This window comes from Euprymna scolopes, chromosome 29, assembly GCF_053919585.1.
Source record: "Euprymna scolopes isolate OS-2025 chromosome 29, ASM5391958v1, whole genome shotgun sequence".
NCBI classification, from domain to species: Eukaryota; Metazoa; Mollusca; class Cephalopoda; order Sepiida; family Sepiolidae; genus Euprymna; species Euprymna scolopes.
This window is the reverse complement of record NC_136510.1, coordinates 86,189,067-86,209,376: the sequence shown is the minus strand read 5'-3', so window position 1 is coordinate 86,209,376 and position 20,310 is coordinate 86,189,067. Positions and strand designations below refer to the sequence as shown.

Here is a 20,310-nt window from a genome sequence, read left to right as displayed (position 1 = left end):
ATTTTCTGTAGGCTGTTTTTGAACTCAGTCAACGACGGGTACTTTTGCTAGTATATATATATATATATATGTGTATATATATCTTTATTAGAATTGCAAAATTTTAAAATGAAATTATTTGACGGGACACATTCTATTTAGGGATTTTCTTTTTTCATTATTATCCCTTTCGTATAAGTATTTATAAAGAAAAAAGAAACAAAAAATTCAGACATATATCCTAGAAAAGTTTGTCTGACAAAAAGCGCTTCGGGTTCCATTACAATTTGTGATTTTTTTTTTTTGGCAATCAACTTTTTAATCGACTTATTTATTTTATAACATCCGATTATGGTTCATTTCTTTTTCACATATATATCTATATATATATATATATATATATATATATATATACATACATACTAGCAAAAGTACCCGTCGTTGACTGGGTTCAAAAACAGCCTACAGAAAATGGACTCTGATTTATGAAAGTATGATAGATTATGAAAAGGAAGGGTTGTAAATTTAGGTTGAATTTGGGGGTATCAAAACCAAAGCAAAATATGATGAAAGTAAAAATAAAATAGATAAACACCATAATTTATTATACTATACCTGTTCACACTGAAACACTTATCACAATATTCTATATTAAAAAACCTTGTTAAATTTTGTGACATATTTCCATTCTATGGAGGCCAGGCGCAAACGTAGACCCCACAATTTTATTATACCATCCCTATTTAAGTTAAAACATACTTATCAAAGTATTATGTACATCTATATCAAAAACACTTGTAAACGCTTTTTTTTTTTAATTTTTAAATTTTTTATTTCCATACTTTGTGGGCCATGCGCGAACGCAGACCCCCATAATTTTAATGAACCACCGTTATGCCAGATCAAACATGCATTCCTGTGTCTCGATACATCTTCTATCATTATATGTAATCAGTTTTTTAAAATAGTCAACCATATAGGAGCCTATTCGTGACCCCACACACACACACACACATTCAGCTTTATATTATAGATATACTTTTATTTATATTCAAATAAACATTTTGTTTATGTTTATTTGAATATAAATAAAAGTATATCTTGCTATTTTTTAATTTTTTTTTACTGAGCACTGTTAATAACCTCATTAAATTCATTAGCTCTCACTTTTGAATATCTTTAACCTGGAATCATATATATAAACAAAAATGATCCACACAAGAAGAAAAATGAACAGTTGAACCCAATTTTTAAACAAATGCAAATTAGCTTTTGTACTGGTTTCAAAATAGCAATGACATCTATTTCTGTCTTCTCGCATTTTTGTATTTGATTGATAAAAGTGATAGGATCATGACAATTCTCATTTTACAATGAGAAAAGGGGGAAAAAACTATATTCAACAATATATTATTAGGTTGGTGCAAAAATAATGTCGTTTTTGGCGTTCAACTTCATAATAAACTTTATTAATCAAAATAAGAACCATTAGAATGAACACATTTTTGCCAACGAGAAACGAATTGATTTATCTCATTGGCATAGAAATCCGGAGTTCTGGAAATGATGAAGTCATTGAAGGTCGATTCGGCATCATCTTGGCTTTTGAAGCATTTTTTGCCCAGGAAGTTGTCGAGATGCTTGAAAAAGTGATAATCGGTGGGTGAGAGGTCTAGTGAATATGACGGATGAGGCAGTCTCGTCGCCCAATTCATTCAGCTTCTGCAGTGTCAATTGAGCAACATGCAGGCGAGCGTTGTCATCAAGGAGAATTGGTCCCTTCATATTGACCAATCTTGGGCATATACGTTGGAGCTTCTGTTGCATTTCGTCAATTTTTTGGCAGTACTTTTCTGCTGTAATTGTTTTGTCCAGATTCAAGAAGCTGTGACGGATGAGACTGGCCGCAGACCCCCAAACAGTCACTATAACCATTTTTTTTTTGGTGCAATTTTGGCTTCAGGAAGTGTTGTGGAGCTTCTCCGGCATCCAACCACTGTGCCAAACGTTGCTGGTTGTCATAGAAGATCCTTTCATCACATGTCACAATCCGCTCGAAAAATGAGTCGTTTTTGTTGTGCAGAAGGAGCGTAGAAGACCTCAAAACAATAATTTTTTTGATTATCGTTCAATTCATGCGGCACCCATTTATCCAATTTTTTGACTTCCCTATTTGCTTTAAATGGTGAACGACTGTTGACTGGTGGTCAGCCGCGAGTTCAATAGCAACTTCTCGTGTGATTTCGTGAGAATCAGTTTCAATTGAGGCTTTCAAATGTTCGTTACCAACCGCAGTCGGCCAGCCATGACCGTTTTCATCTTTGAGGCTCTCGTCACCATTGCAAAATTTCTTGAACCACTGATGTGCCACATGTTCGTTAGTGGTTCCTTGGCCAAATGCATTATTGATATCACAAGTTGTTTCCGCAGCTTTTCGGCCTAGTTTGAATTAGAACAAGAAAATCGTGTGGATTTGAATTTTGTCCATGCTATCGAAAAAGCCTGCAAAAAAATGAATGAAGAGATTGAGAATGGTAACAAATAACACGAGTCGATAGAGTGAAAAATGCTCTTCAAAATTCTAGATAATAATAATATATACATCAATGAATTAATTCAGAAATATATCTATAATATAAAAGCAAATAAACTTTTTATATACTCCCTAGATTATAATATGTCCGATTTATGAAAGGAAGTCGTAAATATCTTTTATTTCAGCGACTTTTATGTTACAAAATTTGCACTGTGATTTCATTTTCTCAATGGCGTGATGTTTGACCTAGAAAACAACATGTTGACGTTCGTTTAACCACCTGCTTTTTTAAACGTTTAATTTCAACTATTATCATTTCCCTGCCCTCGTAGCATTGTGAAAAGTTATCAGGCTATTTGCCTCAAGGCTTTGGGTTTGAGCTTACCTCCTTACCAAAACTTTTTTTCTTTTACACCTACAAACACCCGGGCAACACTGGGCATCCCCGCTAGTCTATTATATAAAAATCAAAATGGGCGCACGCGTTTGTGTATGTCAATGAAAGGCTTTTGTCGCCGGGCTTCTAAACAAGGTTACTATTTTGGAAAACTTTCCTTTTATCTCCGATTTGCGAACGGACGTTGTCTCTGTCTTTATTTTGATCGTTTGAATCATTATCATTTCCTTGCCCTTGTATCATCGTGGTAAGTTATCAGGCTATTCGTCTCAAGGCTTTCAGTTCAAGCTTACCTCCCTACCAAAAATTTTTTTTCTTTTATACCCACAAACACCCGGGCAATCCCCGCTAGTCTATATATATAAAAGGCAAAATGTGTTTGTGTGTGTGTTTGTATGTCTTGCAAAATCTTTTGACAGAGGCAATGGTACCTCACCAAACCGATATATGGTTTTTGTTTTTCTGATTTTTAAGGTTATTTTTTCGTTCTTTTTTCGTTTTTGTTTTTTTAAGAAGGTTATTTTTTTGTTCTTTTTTTTGTTTTTGTTTTTCTGATTTTTAAGAAAGTTATTTTTTGTTCTTTTTTGTTTTTTTTTTTCTGATTTTTAAGAAGGTTATTTTTTCGTTCTTGTTTTTCTGATTTTTAAGAAGGTTATTTTTTCGTTCTTGTTTTGTTTTTGTTTTTCTGATTTTTAATGTTATTCTTTCATTCCTTTTTTTTGTTTTTGTTTTTCTTATTTTTAAGAAAGTTATTTTTTCGTTCTTTTTTTGTTTTCTTTTCTAATTTTTAAGGAGGTTAATTTTTCGTTCTTTTTTTTTTTGTTTTTCTGATTTTTAAGAAGGTTATTTTTTCATCCTATTTTTTCCAATTTTTTAAGAAGTTTTAACATCATTCGCTGATACGTTCTTCTTTTTATTCCATCACGTTCGCTGTTTTTTATTTTTTTTTTATTTTTCCGATTTGTTAAGAAGTTTTAACATCTTTTTTTTTCACTTATTCTTTATTTTCCATTTTGTTTTGATTTAACCCCTTTCCCCACACACCGCCAAACACCCGGGCAACGCCGAGTACTCCCGCTAGTCTATATATATATATATATATATATATATATATATATACAAGCAAAACGGGCGCACGTTTTTGTATATCTAGCGAAGGCTTTTTTGCTGGTGTTATCCGGGGGGGGGGGGTTACTATGTCTTAGAAATGTTTATATACTGTCTAGATTGTAATATCTAAGATTTGCGAATCCACACCATGCCTAGATTTATTTTGATCAACTTTTATAAAATTTGCGCTATTTCGCTCTGTCGCATGTTTGTTTGGCTTTTTAGTATAATAGTGAAACTAACTGAAACGAATTCAGTTCCTTGGTTTCCGTGTCGGAGACCTCCAGAAAGCAAATCAGTTTTGATCAATGCAGTGAAAACCGTCATATCAGACAATTGCTTTTCATTTGGAGACCCCGATTTTTTATGAGGAGTTGGTTTTCCCTCCAACCCAACATCTTGAGGAAACAAGACCAAAAAACCTGCCTCATAGCTAAACTTAACTGTGGGATTGATGTTTGACCTCATTAAATTTACGCACCTGTCACATAACTTTTTAATCATTAAATTTCATTCATTCTCATTCTCCTACCTTCGTAGCATCGAGGTAAGTCATCACACTTTTTTTTTCGCTTTCGCCTCAAGGATTCGGGTTCGAGCCTGCCTCCTTCCCCAAAACTTTTTTTTTTTTTTTTCAAGCATTCGGTCAACGCCGGCACCCCTACTAAGAAGTTTTAACATCATTCCTTTCGCATCACGTTCATTTTTTTTTTTTTTTTTTTCATCACGTTCGCTGTTTTTTGTTTTTATTTTTCCAAGAAGTTTTAACATTGTTTAATTTTTATAATATTAAAACAGGGTTATTACTTTGCTTTGTTTTGATTTCCCCACCCCTCTAAACACCCAGACAATGCTGGGCATCCCCGCTAGTCTTCTATATATATATATATATATATATAAAAGGCAAAATGTGTGTGTGTTTGTATGTCTCGCAAAAACTTTCGACAGAGACGTTGGCACCTCACCAAATCGGTATCGTTTTAAACCTCGACCATCTTCGAAAACAACAAATATCGAAAAATTGGCCGAAAACACCAATTCCTTCACCCTGAACTGGCCGGTTTTCTACAGGGAGAGGTTGATTTTTTTGGCGTCACCATTTTTTGCAAGTCATCGTATCGTCGTATCAATTTGATTGACATTTCTTAATTTCAACGTGCTTCCTTTTCCGTCTTTGCGTTACGGGTTCAAGCTTGCCTGCCTATTACCAATTCTTTTTTTTTTTTTTTTAACACCTCTCTCCATTTTGGTCCTCTCCACATGTAGTAGGGATACCCGGCGTTCCCCAGGTGTTTGGAGGTGTGTTGCGGTGGGGTTAAATCAAAACAAAATGGAAAATAAAGAATAATCGAACGTAATAACCCTGTTTAAATGTTATATATATATAAAACCCAACAAACTTAATGGAAAAAAAAGCGAACGATGTTAAAACTTTTCTCTTTTTCGATTTTTATGGTTTTAATATTGAAACGGTTATTTTTTTTTCGTTTTTGTTTTGTTTTTGTTTTACCAATGTTTTAAGAAGGTTATTTTTTCGTTCTTTTTATGTTTTTGTTTTTATTTTTCCGATTTTTTAAGAAATTCTAATATCGTTCGCTTATAGGTTCGTTTATTTTTGTTTTTGTTTTCCATCAGGTTCGCTGTTTTTTTTTTGTTCCGATTTTTTTTTTTAAAAGTTTAACATCATTTATTTTTTGTTTTTCGCCTATTCTTTATTTTCCATTTTGTTTTGATTTATCACCCCCACACACATCCAAAAACATCCAGGCAACGCCGGGTACCCCCGTTAGTATATATATAAAGGGCAAAATGTGTGTGTGTGTGTGTGTGTGTGTGTGTGTGTGTGTGTGTGTGTGTGTTTGTATGTCTCGCAAAAACCGGATCGGCACCATTTTGAAGCTCAATGTTTTGAATGACAAATATTGAAAAATTGGCCCAAAACATTAACTCCTTCATCCTCAACTGGGCAGTATTCTACAAAGAAGGGTCTTTTTTTTTTTTTTTACGTCACCATTTTTGCAAGTCATTGTATCGGTTGGATTAACTTCATTTAATTTCAATGTTCCGAACTTCCGGTTGGCCAATGGAGACATCGACAAAGACGTCACTTTTTTTTCTCTCTCTCTCAACCCAAACTGCCTACTGTTGTGTGTGTGTGTGTGTGTGTGTGTGTGTGTGTGTGTGTGTGTGCCCCATTATCAATTTATTTTTTTTTTTAAATCCCTCCAGGTTCCTTACTCAACACAGGCAATGCTTGGGAACCCTACGACTCTATCACTTTTTTTTTTTTTTTTTAAACACTTCTCTTCACCTCCACACACCCAGGTAATGCCGGGTATCCCCGCTAATCATATATAAAAGCAACGTATGTGAGAAAATGATATTGTTTTTTTCACCAACCTAATAACCATGCTTCTGACTTGCCATAGATATATTTTAATATTTCTATAAAACTCTATTTGCATAGTGAGTACTATTGAAGTAAATACTGAAAATATATATTTAATGTCACATAATATTGTATGTGTATATGCATAAAATAATTTTTACAAAATTATAAATACATACATGAGGAACATTTCAAAATACTGCCTCCTATTTTATCCATTCCACCTGAATGGATCAGCAAGGATTACAAATTGCGTTATTATAGTGACTGAACTTATACATTCATGACCTGTAAGCTTCATTTCTCTGTTGCAGATATTGATAGTGTAAGACTCTAAGAAAGCAACCCATGTCATAGAAGTGCGTCAGAAGCAGAGATGCGTCATTGAAATCCTGACAAAAGTGCGTTGAGAACAGTGGTGACTATGTAGAAAAATAAATTCTCGAGCACAAAAGGTTGCTCATTTTAATGGTAACACTCCCGTCTTTGTAGCTCTTCAAATTTTGGAGTTAAAAAAATATAGGAGGCTTTACTTTTGGAACGATCCTTGAACACACACACACACACACACACACACATATATATATATATATATATATATATATATATATATATATATATATATAATTTTTAATAAAATTTGTTATACATATATATATATATAAAAATATTTTTGAATTTTATTTTCAGTTGGATTTGAGAAGAAAGCAATTCCACGTGCTCATTTCAGCCATTCATGACTTGGAAGGCATTTTAGAAGGTGACAGTAAAAACTTTACGTTTTTATTTTACTCTTTTTTTATTTTTATTTCAGTTTTTATTATCATTGTATTCTAGCTGGGGATGGAATATCCTACCGGATGCCAAATATTCACCTGCTATCACATGCATTCCGACCGTCACTTTTTTTTTTTTTTTTTTTTTTTTTTTTCTTTTCATTTTTCCTTCAGTCGAAGTTTTCAGAAATGAAGGGAGCCCCTAACTGGGACTAACACTTGAATTCTATCTGAAATACATAGATATTCAAATGTTCTGTTAAAGTTTTCTTTTATCTCTGAAACAGGTACCTATGCTCAAACGTTTGCTTTCCACAGTCCGCTCCCTTAGCAGACATGATGCGCCACCACAAAAGGGTTTCAGTCGTCTATTTAGCCATTGAATTACGTCAAGTCCAAATTGGAATCAACAGCTAACTTATATCGGACTTATATCTAAAGTAGATTTCTTTTTTTCCGTGCGCTATTTTATTTCATTTCACAACTACATTTCTTTCATTTTTTTTTTTTTAATAGAGCGTGTTTTCTGTTTTTATTTTATTTGGTCATTTTAAATTTATTTTTATTTTGAAAACCTTCTGCGCATGTCTAAGGGAGCGCATCGTGGAAAGCAAACGTTTGCGCATGGGTCCACACTCCGCATCAAGTGCCCTGAAACATTGAGTGTGGAAAGAAGTTGAGAACATAATTCCCCCCTCCCCCTTAATTGACCATTTTTAATACCAATGCTTACAGCAAATGCATGACAAGTTTATTTTACTTGTGTTACTTTTCGAACATACGTCGCATTTCAACTCCCTTATCTCTCTCTCACTCATTTGAAAGAAACAGGGTAAAAAAGAACATTGTCTACCAAAAAGTACTGGATTGAATGGAGTAAATTAAAGATTGTCTCTTGCAATGTGATTTTATTATTTGTATTGAACTATGTAGCACAATATTACTTTCTGAGTATTAATTAATACTTATTAATTTATCTCATTCGAGTTAGTTCTATATTTAAAATACAATGCATACTATAAAATAGATACGTATTATATACGCTTGAAGCCAAAACAACGCATTATTACAAAATAAACATTTATTTTGTTTGAAATTTATATTGAAATTCATAAATATATTTCGAGGCAAAGCTTCATCTTCAGTATGTCTTTCTTTTTTCTTTTTGCCATGTTGTTGGGGGAGAGAATCAGCAAGTAGAAGTTCGTTTGTTGCTTTTATGGTAGTTTTTTTAAATCTCGGAACGGTGCGTTGGTCACGCGGGATTTACGTTAAGATTTTTGTTCCTTAGAAGCACTGGTTGAGTTTGAATTAAATAGGATAGGTATTATATACGTTTGAAGCCAAAACAACGCATTGTTAAAAAATAAACAGACATTTATTTTATTTGAAATTTATATTGAAATTCATAAATATATTTCGAAGGAAACCTTCATCTTCAGTATGTTTTTTTTCTTTTTCTTTTTTTTTCATGTTGTTGTTGGAGCAAATATTTCATAATTTCAAACAAAATAAATGTCTGCTTATTTTATAAAAATCTTAACAATGGATACTATTTTTTACATAGAAATGTTAGTAAACTCATATTTGCTGTGTGTTATTAGTTTTTCTGTCCAAAAAAAATGTCAGCTTTATTGAAACGATTGTTAATTCAATATATTTCTCATTCTGTGGAATTTCCACGGGTCCTGCAAGTATGTTGATAATAACTGTAAAATAATCTGTGTCCAGCAATTTATGGGAAGTAAATACGAGATATATTCATGATGTTGTCTGGGAACCAACACGTATAATTTTCAGTCGCAAAGCAAACAAAGAATAGAAAACAACTTCAACTCGCTTTTTGTTTTCCAGTAACATTTATTTCCTTATTCTCTTGTTACCATTGTGACATCTCTCAAGCATCATTCACACCTCCAACGTGTTCTCGAGCATTCTTTCGTTCCATACTACATGTCTTTGCCATGATCGTCCTCTTTCTCCTTTTGGTCAATGTTCACCGTTATGCCAACTGAAGATGCCTCAACATTTTCTTTAAAAAATGACAACGTTACAAGGTTTTCGGGTATGCTGAAAACAAATATCGCAGGGAAAATTAGCGCAGACAAATAGTTTTCGAGATATAAATACCTGTATTTTGTTACGTAATTTCTAGTAGTTTTATTTGGCCGCCATCTTTATTTTAATGAAATGATATACTGAGCATGCGCATGCACGCTGGAGTGAGCAGACGATCTATGTAGTTAACTCAACGCAATTCCGAAAGCCATTCTTAAAATGGGGAAGTGGAGAGGGGGGGTATTCTGAAAGCCATTCTTAACATGAGGAGGTGGAGGGGGTGTTTATTTCGAAAGCCGTTCTTAACATGGGGAGGTGGGAGGGGGGGTCCGAAAAAAAATGACGTTGAATAAACGTTTGCATCTCGTAGACTTCACTACACACATTGTCTGCGCATGCTCACTATCCCATTTCATTGAAACAACAAAGATGGAGGCCAATTCAAACTACTAGAAATTACGATGCATAATACAGGTATTTATATCTCAAAAACTATTTTTCCCTGCGATACCCTTGTTGAGCATAGCTGGAAACCTATAAATATTGTCGATTTATCGAAAAATGTTGAGGCATCTTCAGTTGGCGTTATGGTGAACATTGACTCTCTTTTTCAAAGTCTTTTTTTCCTTTAACGATGACATCATTTTGCATGCATTTGCATAAAGCTGTCCGCACTATATCACACAGTTTCTACTCTCCCTAATTGAAATATTTGCCAGAGAAAGAGAGAAGAGGGAGTTGGGGGGGGGGGGAGATGTTCAAAAATCAAGTTTTCGAAAAATGAACTTTTCCGAGGTGAGGTCGTTTTTCGTCATTGAAAAAACTTTGTGGAGCCAATCTTTATTTTTTCAAAGAAGGTAGGAAAATACGAGTTTGTTGAACAGAAGTTGGTAATTTATCCAACGGAGATCTTTGTGTGTGCTTTTTCGAATCCATATGTCGCCAACGTTGTGGTCCTGTTTAGAGGGTAACAATATTAAGGTGAAAGAGTCCTGGTGTTCACTGGGAGCGGTTAAACTATGCGTGTGATCTCTGCTTGATGGCAGAAATATCTGGCTTACATATTGCCAGACGAATCCATACTATCATAGATATAGAGGTGTTAACTACCCCAGAACACTAACACATGTAAAATAAACAAATTTCTGAATATTCAAATCGACTTGGTTTAAAAAAAAAAAAAAAAAAAAAATTTTTACTAATTATTAATATTACCTGCATAATTTTTTTTGAAACGTAAAAAAACTATTCAAAAACAATTTAGTTTAATTTACATAACAAGATTATTTTACTAACGGTCTCTACAGGAAATTTCTTTAACTATTGAATTTTAAACTAATTTTTTTTTTTTTTTTTTTTTTTTTACAAAATAGTTGACAGAATTACAGTTTGAGTTTGGAACAATTAATTTTAAAATGAGTAAAGTTGCATTTACCTTCTTAGAAACATCAGATTAATCACCAATCTTTGCTAATCGGATAATCTCATTTTTATTTTTAAATGTGTGTGACAAGTGAGTACATACATACAAACATGAACTGTCTTATTATATAGATGTTTTAAAATTTTTACAATGAAAAAGTGAAAGCAGATACATGTAAGCTCAAAAATTATTTTAAAACGAATAGACTGGGATCATTATGATAAATATTTTTTGTGTATGTAACCCTTCAAAAGTTTTTGTGGAAATTGCTCCTGACAAGGCATGAAACCACTTGATGTAAAGAGCTAACAAGAATGAAAGATGATTTTCGCAAATACAGATGCCTATAAGCCTTAGTCTTTTCAAAATCAAGGCCAATAGGTAGAAGGAAAACAATCAGTAGGAAGGGAATTCCGTAAGCTTGCAGTTCTTGGAAAGAAGCTACTGGAATAGGAAGCTGTATTAGGATGAGATAGCAAAACAGTGAACTGATGGAAACCACTAGACCAACAAGTCAAATGACCTGGAACAAAGGAAATAAATGACTGAAACTAGCAACATCAAGTCCGTGAGAGAGAGAAAGAGAGAGAGAGAGAGATTGCAGAGAAGAAGAAAGGGCAGTAATCTAAGTACGGTTAACCCTTGTCAAGAACCCTTAAATGGGACATTCACCAGCTCAAATATAACAACATTACCCCATACATGGAAGTCAGTTCCACAAGCCTGTAATTATTTTTTAACTGAGTTAGATATACAAATATTAGAGCTCATCTTTACATGTAGAGTGCTCTAAATTTTTTTCTTTTCAAACAACACTCGATACACGTAAATGGAGCATTAAAGACTCAACTGGAAGGATCTTTAATATGAAATATGCAAGTGTTAAGAGAGCAAGAGATTAAAAAAAGGAAATACTGATGAATAAAAATTGTCCTGGAAGAAATTACAGGCATTTTCGTAATATAGACAAAACGAAAAAGTGGTAAAAAAAAAACACACACACACACACACATATAACAAATACATGTTAACAAATATAAGATAATTTACCTGGATAAGTTTTTGTTATGTGTGTTTTAGCTTATTTTAAAGTATTTATTTAATTTAAAACACAAGTTGTTCCAAATTCTAAGTTAGAACAAGAAAAATGAAGTCCGACAAACTCATATCAAATTGTTTGTTGTTTGTTTTTGTTTTATGGTGTATCAACCCTTTTCAGGTTATTTAATGCCAAATTCAGTTATTTTGAAGAAAATTTTTTTAATAGAATATTTGTTTTTTCCAAGTTGGTTTCTATTTAACTCCTAGTTGGGACCCTAACAGGCACTACCACTCCGGATCAGAGTGGACCTGGGAGCAATGGCAATTAAAGGGTGGCTCCACACTCCCCAAAGCCTGCAAGCTGAGGTCTCACCATCGGATATAGTTTAAGGTCATATCCAGGACCCATATCAAATTGTAGACACGTTGTGTAACTTCCTCCTCTGTAGTAATGCCAGATTAATTTTTTTTTAAATAATAATTTTTTTAAATGAGTTAGATATGCAAATATTACATTCCATCCTTACATGTAGAGTGCCCTAAATTGTTGCTTTAAAATAATTGTTTAAACAAATTAAATATTAAAAAATAAAAAAACAGTTTATGGAAATCACTCCAGTCAAGGCGTGAAACCACTTGATGTAAGGAGCTAAGAAGAACGGAAAAATGATGATCTCAAAGTCGGAGACACTGGTTAGCATTTGTTTGGGACTCAACAAATTCTCTGGATGGAGCTGGGTTAACCACTCCAAGGTGAATGCTTAAACAAGTACAGGTATTATAAAGAGATGTTGATTGGCTTTCGTTTTGAAGAGACTAGCGCTATAGGTAGGAGGAAAACGATCAGCAGGAAGAAAATTTCACGAACCCACATTTATTGGAAATAAGCTACTGGAATAGGAATATTGTATTGCAATGAGTTTTCAAAACAGCGAATCGATAGACCAACGAGTCAAATCAGGATCAAACAATTCTAAAGAACACAAACCACAATCATAATTAAAAGAAAGACTGAGACTAGTATCATAAAGTCGGTGAGAGGCAATCAAATTACAGGTACGTTTCTGCACTTTCTCAAGAACCTTCAAATGGATACAGATTCAGCAGCCCAAATATGAAAACAGTACTCCATACATGGTCTGATAATAGATTTAATTTTATTTAATCAGATACTAAATTAAAGCATTCAAAATGTTTATCAGATTTGCTTTGAATGGAAACAAAAAATGAATTTTTTAAAACAATTTTCTGATGTTCGCCTAAATCTAAATTTGACTTATTATTTATTGCTGGCCAGTTTAAGGTTGATGTAGATTGAAACAAGCGACTCTGAACTATCTGTTCGTTGTATTTGCTAATTTGTACCTGTCTCTGACTTCTAAGACCTTTAGGATTGTGTTTTGTATAGAGCACCTTGTATTCTTAAACTATCATCCATCTAAGCCCAGGTCGAGTCAAAAAGGCAGCTGGCAATATAGTTTATTTTCTATTTTCCAGTTGAGAATAGATTTACTTTTATAGAGACTTCTAGACGGGTTTTTATGGTCTAGGATTCCATTATTGACATTGTAAAACTATAGAAGCAGTCCAGGGGGAAGGATTAAAAAAATTAATTGACTCTATACTTCTGTTTTCTAGTCGATTGATGATAAAATATATTTTTAGATGCACGTAGAGGTTTTTGTCAGCATTTTTAAAGAAATTTTACGAATACAAGGGAGGTAACTTTGTTGACCAGATTTGAATAAATCTGATGAAATTTCATTGGTTCTAACTTTTCAAGCAGAAAATTTCCACTCTTATTTTTAAGTTTGGCACATGCACACATGAGTGATGTTTTAAGCCGACGCATTTCAGGTGGAAACATTATTACCTACTTGGGTGTCATGTTGAAATTAATATAAATTCCAAAAATTATGAAAAATGATCCAACAGAAAAATTATTACAAATAAAAATAGAATTTATCAAATTATTGAGTTTTTTTTTTTTTTAATTTTTTTACTTGGGAGGCACCACTTATCAAGGCCCGAGGGCCACTTAAGGATAAGGGTTAATAAATGGTAGTTATTGTAAATTGGGTAGAATTTGATTATTTATGGTGTTGGCTCAACAAGAACTTGTTTACATTAGATGTTTTAACGTGGAAGAGTTGTGCAATCAATTCTGTATGACAGACTGACTTATCTCCCTTGATTTTAACTTCCGTTTTTAAACATAAAATGTCAGAATATCATTGTGAATGTTTTTTTTTTTTATTAAAAACCATCTAGCACTTCTACTAGATAATTTTTCGTAATTTTTTAAATTTATATTAATTTCGACATGACACCTAAGTACGTAATGTTTTCATCTGAAATGCATTGGTTTTACACATCCCTAATCTACACAAGTACCTTTAATTTCTATCTTTTTTTCTCTTTTAAATTATTTAAGATATTTATTTATAAAAAATGAATAAATTGTTTTCGATGGTGGGAGGTGTAGTCACAACTTTGGTACAATTGACTGAATCCATTTTATACATTTTTTAGTAAAACCTAAACATTTTATTTTTAATTTTTTCTGATTATCATCTTTAACTTTAAGCACAAAATTTTCTGATAATTAATTAAAGAAAAATATTTTTAGAAAAAGTTGCTTGTTTAATTTTTAGCAGGAGAGTTCAGTTATGTTTGAAAGTTTAACATAAAATAGTCCCCCCTCAACCCCATTTATTTATATATATATATATATATATATATATATATATATATATATATATATATATATATATATATATATATATATATACACACACACACACACACAAGTTAGAAAAGCATTTCATCCAAGGCATGAAAATTGTTAAACAAAATGTTTGTACTATAGGCTTTAAAAATAAAGGTACAAGATTCAATTTGAAATTTATTCATCTTCAAAGTGCACTTTTATAAATTTTACAAAGTAAGGTATAAAAATTTAATTTAAATTGAATCAAAAAATTACCTTGGATTTATTCTATGTAATGTACATTCTGTTGCACTTTAAAAAAAAAAATCATTGAATATTTTATATCTATATCATTAATTGCTAGATGAAAGATAATGTTTTTAAATTGCAACAAAATGTACATTACATAAAATAAATCCAAGGTAATTTTTTAATTCAATTTAAATTAAATTACATTATCTAAAGGTTTTGGGTTCGAATCGTGGTGTGAGATGTCTTCTTTTTTTTTTTTTTTTTCAATTTTTTCAATTTTAATATTGAAGCAGGGTTATTTAAGCCATTTTTCACGTGTTTTCAGATTTTTTAACGTTCGTTTTTCTGTTTTTTTTTACTTTGCTTATTCTTAGTTTTCATTAAGACCCCCCACACCCGCCCGAGCACACACCTCCAAACACCCGGGCAACGCCGGGTACCCCCCCAAATCGATTTTTCACTGTTTTCTTTTTTTGTTTTTCCGATTTTTACATTTAACATCGTTTGTTTGCCTTACGTTAGTTTATTTTGTGTTTTTTTTTTACTTCGCTTATTCTTATGTTTTCATTAACCCCCCACCCCCACCCCTGCCCGAGCACACACACCTTCAAACATCCGGGCAGCGCCAGGTACCCCCCGCTAGTCTACATAATGCGAAAATGTATGTATGTATGTTTGTGTGTCTGCTAAAAACTTTCGACAGATAGAACAAAAATTTACAAATTTGGTCTCATATGAAAACCCCATCCTTCGCCCGACAAATATCAAAAAATTGGCCAAAAACGTTAATTTTTTCACCCTGAAATCAGCACTTTTCTACAGCAAAAACCGTCCTCTCATGACGAATTCGCTTCTATGCATGCGTTGTATGACGCATGCCTGATTTAGTTTAAAGATTTTAAAAAATGATCTAAATTTCGTGTACGTCGATTAGAGCACTGGGTCATTATCTAAACGTTTTGGGTTCGAATCGTGGTGTGAGATGTCTTCTTTATTTTTTTTTTTCGATTTTTAAAATTTTAATATTGAAGCAGGGTTATTTAAGCCATTTTTCACGTAACGTTCGTTTTTCTGTTTTTTTTTTTTTTTACTTTGCTTATTCTTAGGTTTTCATTAATACCCCCCACCCCCCCGATCGACCACACACACCCAAAAACACCCGGGCAACGCCGGGTACCCACCGATTTTTTAAATTTTAATATTGAAACAGGCAGGCTTATTTATTTTTCTTTTTTGTTTTTGTTTTTCCGATTTTTACATTTACCATCGTTCGTTTGCCTTACGTTAGTTTCTTTTTCGATTTTTAAATTTTTATTTAATATTTAAAAATATTTACTTCACTTATTCTTTGTGGGAGATTTAAAAGCAGCGTCATTTCTGCAAATCATCTTTTTGATCGACTATGTTTAATTTGAACGCTTTACACTTCCGGTTGCGTCATGGAGTAGGGGTAAGATATCAGATTTTCTTTCACTTTCTTTTCCACCTTCGCGTCATGGGTTCGAGCCTGCCTGCCTGCTACAACTGCTTTTTTTTTTTGTTTTTTTTGTTTTTTTTTTTGTTACACCTCCAAACACCCGGGCAACACCAGGCAAGTAATATAAAAGTGAGAATATGTGTGTGTGTGAGGACACTTCTCAACCTATATATTCAAAAGATTTTTATCTACAGACTTGAAATTTGGTATATAGAGTATTCAGACACGTGGAAAACTTTTTAATCAGTTTTCATCTGGAAAAAAAAGGGATGCTAAGTTTAACTGTTTCACAATTGCGCACGCACGAATCGTTCACATTGCAGATTACTTATGTTAAAGATAAGTAGTTTGGAAACCCTTTTTAAAATCGTGTCATTCTGGTGTAATGGTTATCGTAATTGACTCACTGTCTTCCAGTTTCGATCTCTGCTTGAGTATTTTTTTTTTCTTACTAGAAATGAACTGTTTAGACAAAAACATACGTCTCAGTTTCCATATTAATTAAAATATAGTTTTTTTTTTTTTTTTTTTTTTTTACTCATCTTCATCCCAAACAAAGCATATTGCCACTTAAATGTAAGGGGGCTACTATTGCGACCTGACCATGCCTAACAAGGATTAAGATATTGATTTACGTTACATTTAAACTTCTGCATATCGGTACAGTTTGGGAAGCAGGCAGCAGGAAGAGAATTCCAAAGTCTAGCTGTTCTAGGGAAGAAGCTATTTGAGTAGAAAACTTTCTGACATTTAGGGACCTCAACAATGAAGGGGTGTGATTTTGTTGCCAAGCGTGTCTGTCGGGGATATGTATGTCGAGGGGCACAAGTGCAAGGAGTTCATCAGAGCACATTCCATTAAAATACTTGTAAAACAGGCACAGGGATGCAACATTGCAGCGATGGGAGAAAGGGGTTGGAACGTGAAAATCACCCCTTCACCCCTCATCATCAATTGTGGTGTCCATCCGCATAGGGAAATTTCGGAGGGAATTATTTGTTGGCTCTAGGGTGGAGTTGGAGGTGAATTGCTAAGCAAGCAGTTCTGCCTTTTCAGTTGCCGTGCATACAACTTTCTGGTTGTTGGATAGTGGGGAATTACTGATTGTCCTTTATTCACTACACTATTATAAATTTTTCAGAAATCACGAGTTCCTACCTTCCGCGATTCTGTACGTTCCCTGGTTATTTCAGCATATCTTCTTTTGGCTGTGATTATTACCCTCTTACAAGGATTTCTAGCATCTATAAATTTTTGCCTATTTGGACTTGACTTATGACGTACGAGCTGGCAGAGCATATGCTGTCTTTGTGCAATGGCAGCTGCACAATCTGTAGTGAACCATGGGCGTAAGTGAGGCTTGCTATAATATTTCCGTGCGGGGACATGTGCTTCAATGCCCATTTTGTACCATTCAGTTGTCTCATTTACACACTGTTCAGCAGGAAGAGAGAAGATATTAATCCATGGGGAATTTTAGATGTGTTCTCTGATGGCTTCCCAGTCAGCCCTTTTGTAGTACCTAGTCGTTTAGAGCAGTGGCTCCTCACTTTGGGGTTGGGATTTGAGTGCAATGTCTACTGATACCACTTAGTGGTTTGTGTTTCTGAGTGAACTGTGGCCATTGATTACATAATCCTCAGGTAGTGTTGTAAGGAATAGGTCTAGAAGCGAAATTTGCTGGTGGTTACTATCTGCGAGGTGGGTTGGAAACATGGCTGTTTGTGTGAGGGAATGGGCTATGTAGAAGCTATAAGTAGAGCGTCCAGCTGCATCTGTGTAACCTGAGAAATCAAGCCGAAACTTTATAATGGACATTAAAGTCACCGAACACATGTATTATGGCATTACTATCTAAGGAGAGTGCTGCGTCTATACTGTCAGAGACATGATCGATTAGGGTACAGTAGAGAAAATATAAGTAACTAACGCAGTGATGAAGGGCTAGTTGAAAACACATAAAGGCCTGGTCATCAGATTCCAGACATTGCTTTCTAGTTAAGGGGAGGGTGCTACAGATATAGACTCCAAGCCCGTGCATATATCTGATTAATTTTTATTTTTAATTTCGATTTTCTTATTTTATAGTTTATTTATTTAGTTTTTTTTATTAGTTATTAAATACTTTTAGTATATTTGTCCCGGTGTTAAATGAGATCCGGTTAAAAAGGGGCTGTAGTTTTCTGATAAATATGGCTTCTAGTAATTTAGTAAATTAGTAATTTTGAAATAAAAAAAAAATTAAAAAAATTAATCGCCCCTAACCTTCCTGCACCCACCTTTTATAACCAATTAAAAAAAAAAAATTATAAATGCACCAAGCCTCAAAGGAAAAGAAAAAGAAAATGATAACAACAACAATTGCTCCTGATGATAATCAGACGTATTGATAGAAAGCGCTTGAGAAGAATATGACTGAACAACAACGTTTGGGTGCCATTCTATACAAACCCCCAGCTGAAATAAAAAAAAAAAAAGACTGCTCGGCGAATGGAAAAGATATTCAGAAAAATCGGAAAAAGAATAACTCTGTCGTGTTCAATCAGACATGCTTGAATATATGTGTGTGTGTTTATGGAGAGAGAAAGATAAATTTCCCTTATTTTTAAACCATCCAGCATGAGATCTGATATTTTTGTAATGTTTTTCCACCGAGTTAATCGCTACATTTTTTAAGCTTTTTACATATCTGAACTAGTTATCAATTTTATGGAGATGTCATATGAATTGGATGAAGTTGATTTCATATGTTTTTTTTCCCCCCTATTTATTCATATCACAGATAATGTTTTTTTCAAATCAGCACTAACCCTAATGGAGGTTTGACCGGCTTCCTCCAAAGGAGGAAATTTCATGGGATTATGAAATTTACAAGCGGTTGTATATCTCCTTTAGGGGAGATGATAATGTTAGGTTTTTGCAAGTGTTGCGGGGGGGGGGGGGTCCTCCTACATACAGCGCCTGGAATTCACAAATAGTCACCCATCTGGTACTGACCAGGCTCAATGTTGCTTATTAATATAAAAACTAATGTTTTCACTTTATTCTCACGATACATTTTCCATACTTTTCTCCTGAATTTTTTTTTTTCTAATATTTTTATGTTGTATTATTTCTATTATTCAGACTTTTGTTTTTAATTAGTATTATTCAGACTACTCTTCTCATCTTGAATGTTATTCTCACAATGATCTGACTGATGTAATCTCTGGCCTTCTTCAGGTGTATCTTGTCGAACCCGGGAATCTTTGTCAAACTCTGGAATCTGTATGGAATTTTGAACAGAATTCTTAATTTAATTCGCAAATTAATTTTAATTTAAGTCCTAAGTAATTTGTAATTATATTCTTAATGTTACCCCTATTAAGGATTGAGCCTTCAGATCTAAATGATATTCTTTTCGAGGTTGAAGTTTCAATCCTCAGTATGAGTAATACTAAGAATTCGGTTATGTTATGAATTACTTAAAACTTTTGACTGATAGAACAAGAACCCCACCTCTTCATGGATTAAATAAAAGGGTTCCCTTTGGATTGCCATATAGATTCCACAATTCGACGAGATGCACTTGAAGAAGGTCAGAGGTTAGATCGGCTGAAACGTCGTGACAAAAAAATTCAAGATGAGAACAGTAGTTCGATTGATACAAAGCATCAATCCTCATCTCAAAAATTTCTGAAAATATTTTTTGTTTTCTATTTATAGAAGATGAAAAGAAAGAAGAAGAAATGGATGCTGCTTCCTGATAAATTTGTCTTCATTCGCACAAGAAAAGACAAAAATGTTGATGGAACTGTGAATTTTTTTTAAAAATCAATTTTCATTTGGTGTATTCATAAAAGACATTTCTTTTTATTGCTTTTATCAAATAAAATTTATTCATACATTTTTTTTTTTTCTCTCTGAGAATATTTCGAACGTTGGAAATAATTTTGTTTTATTTTTTTCTATCCTCCCATTTTTCCCAACTGGTTTATTTTTCTAACGTTGTAAATGTCTCTTAGCTTTTGGAATTTGAAAAGAAAAAAAAATCATTGAAATTGCAAGTAAAGCTTCCTTTTTTTGTTCTTTTTTTTTTTTTCTGACTCCAAAAGTTGAACTATGAAGAGGGGAGTAGTACCATTAAAACGTGTGGCCTTTTATGCTTCAGAATTTATTTTTC

At 33.3% G+C, this 20,310-nt stretch overlaps 1 protein-coding gene across 2 annotated transcripts in view; it reads left to right on the top strand.

The window, feature by feature from the left end:
- The window catches only part of LOC145252771 (THO complex subunit 7 homolog), a 285,927-nt gene extending 265,893 nt beyond the window's left edge, over nucleotides 1-20,034 (top strand). For both annotated transcript variants that reach the window (XM_080112684.1, XM_080112685.1), the window contains exons 7-8: nucleotides 7,102-7,171; nucleotides 19,854-20,034. In XM_080112684.1, the coding sequence (XP_079968810.1) occupies nucleotides 7,102-7,171; nucleotides 19,854-19,894 (111 nt within the window). In that variant the 3' untranslated portion in view covers nucleotides 19,895-20,034. The remainder of the gene's footprint in view (nucleotides 1-7,101; nucleotides 7,172-19,853) is intronic.
- The last annotated feature ends 276 nt before the right edge of the window (nucleotides 20,035-20,310 follow it).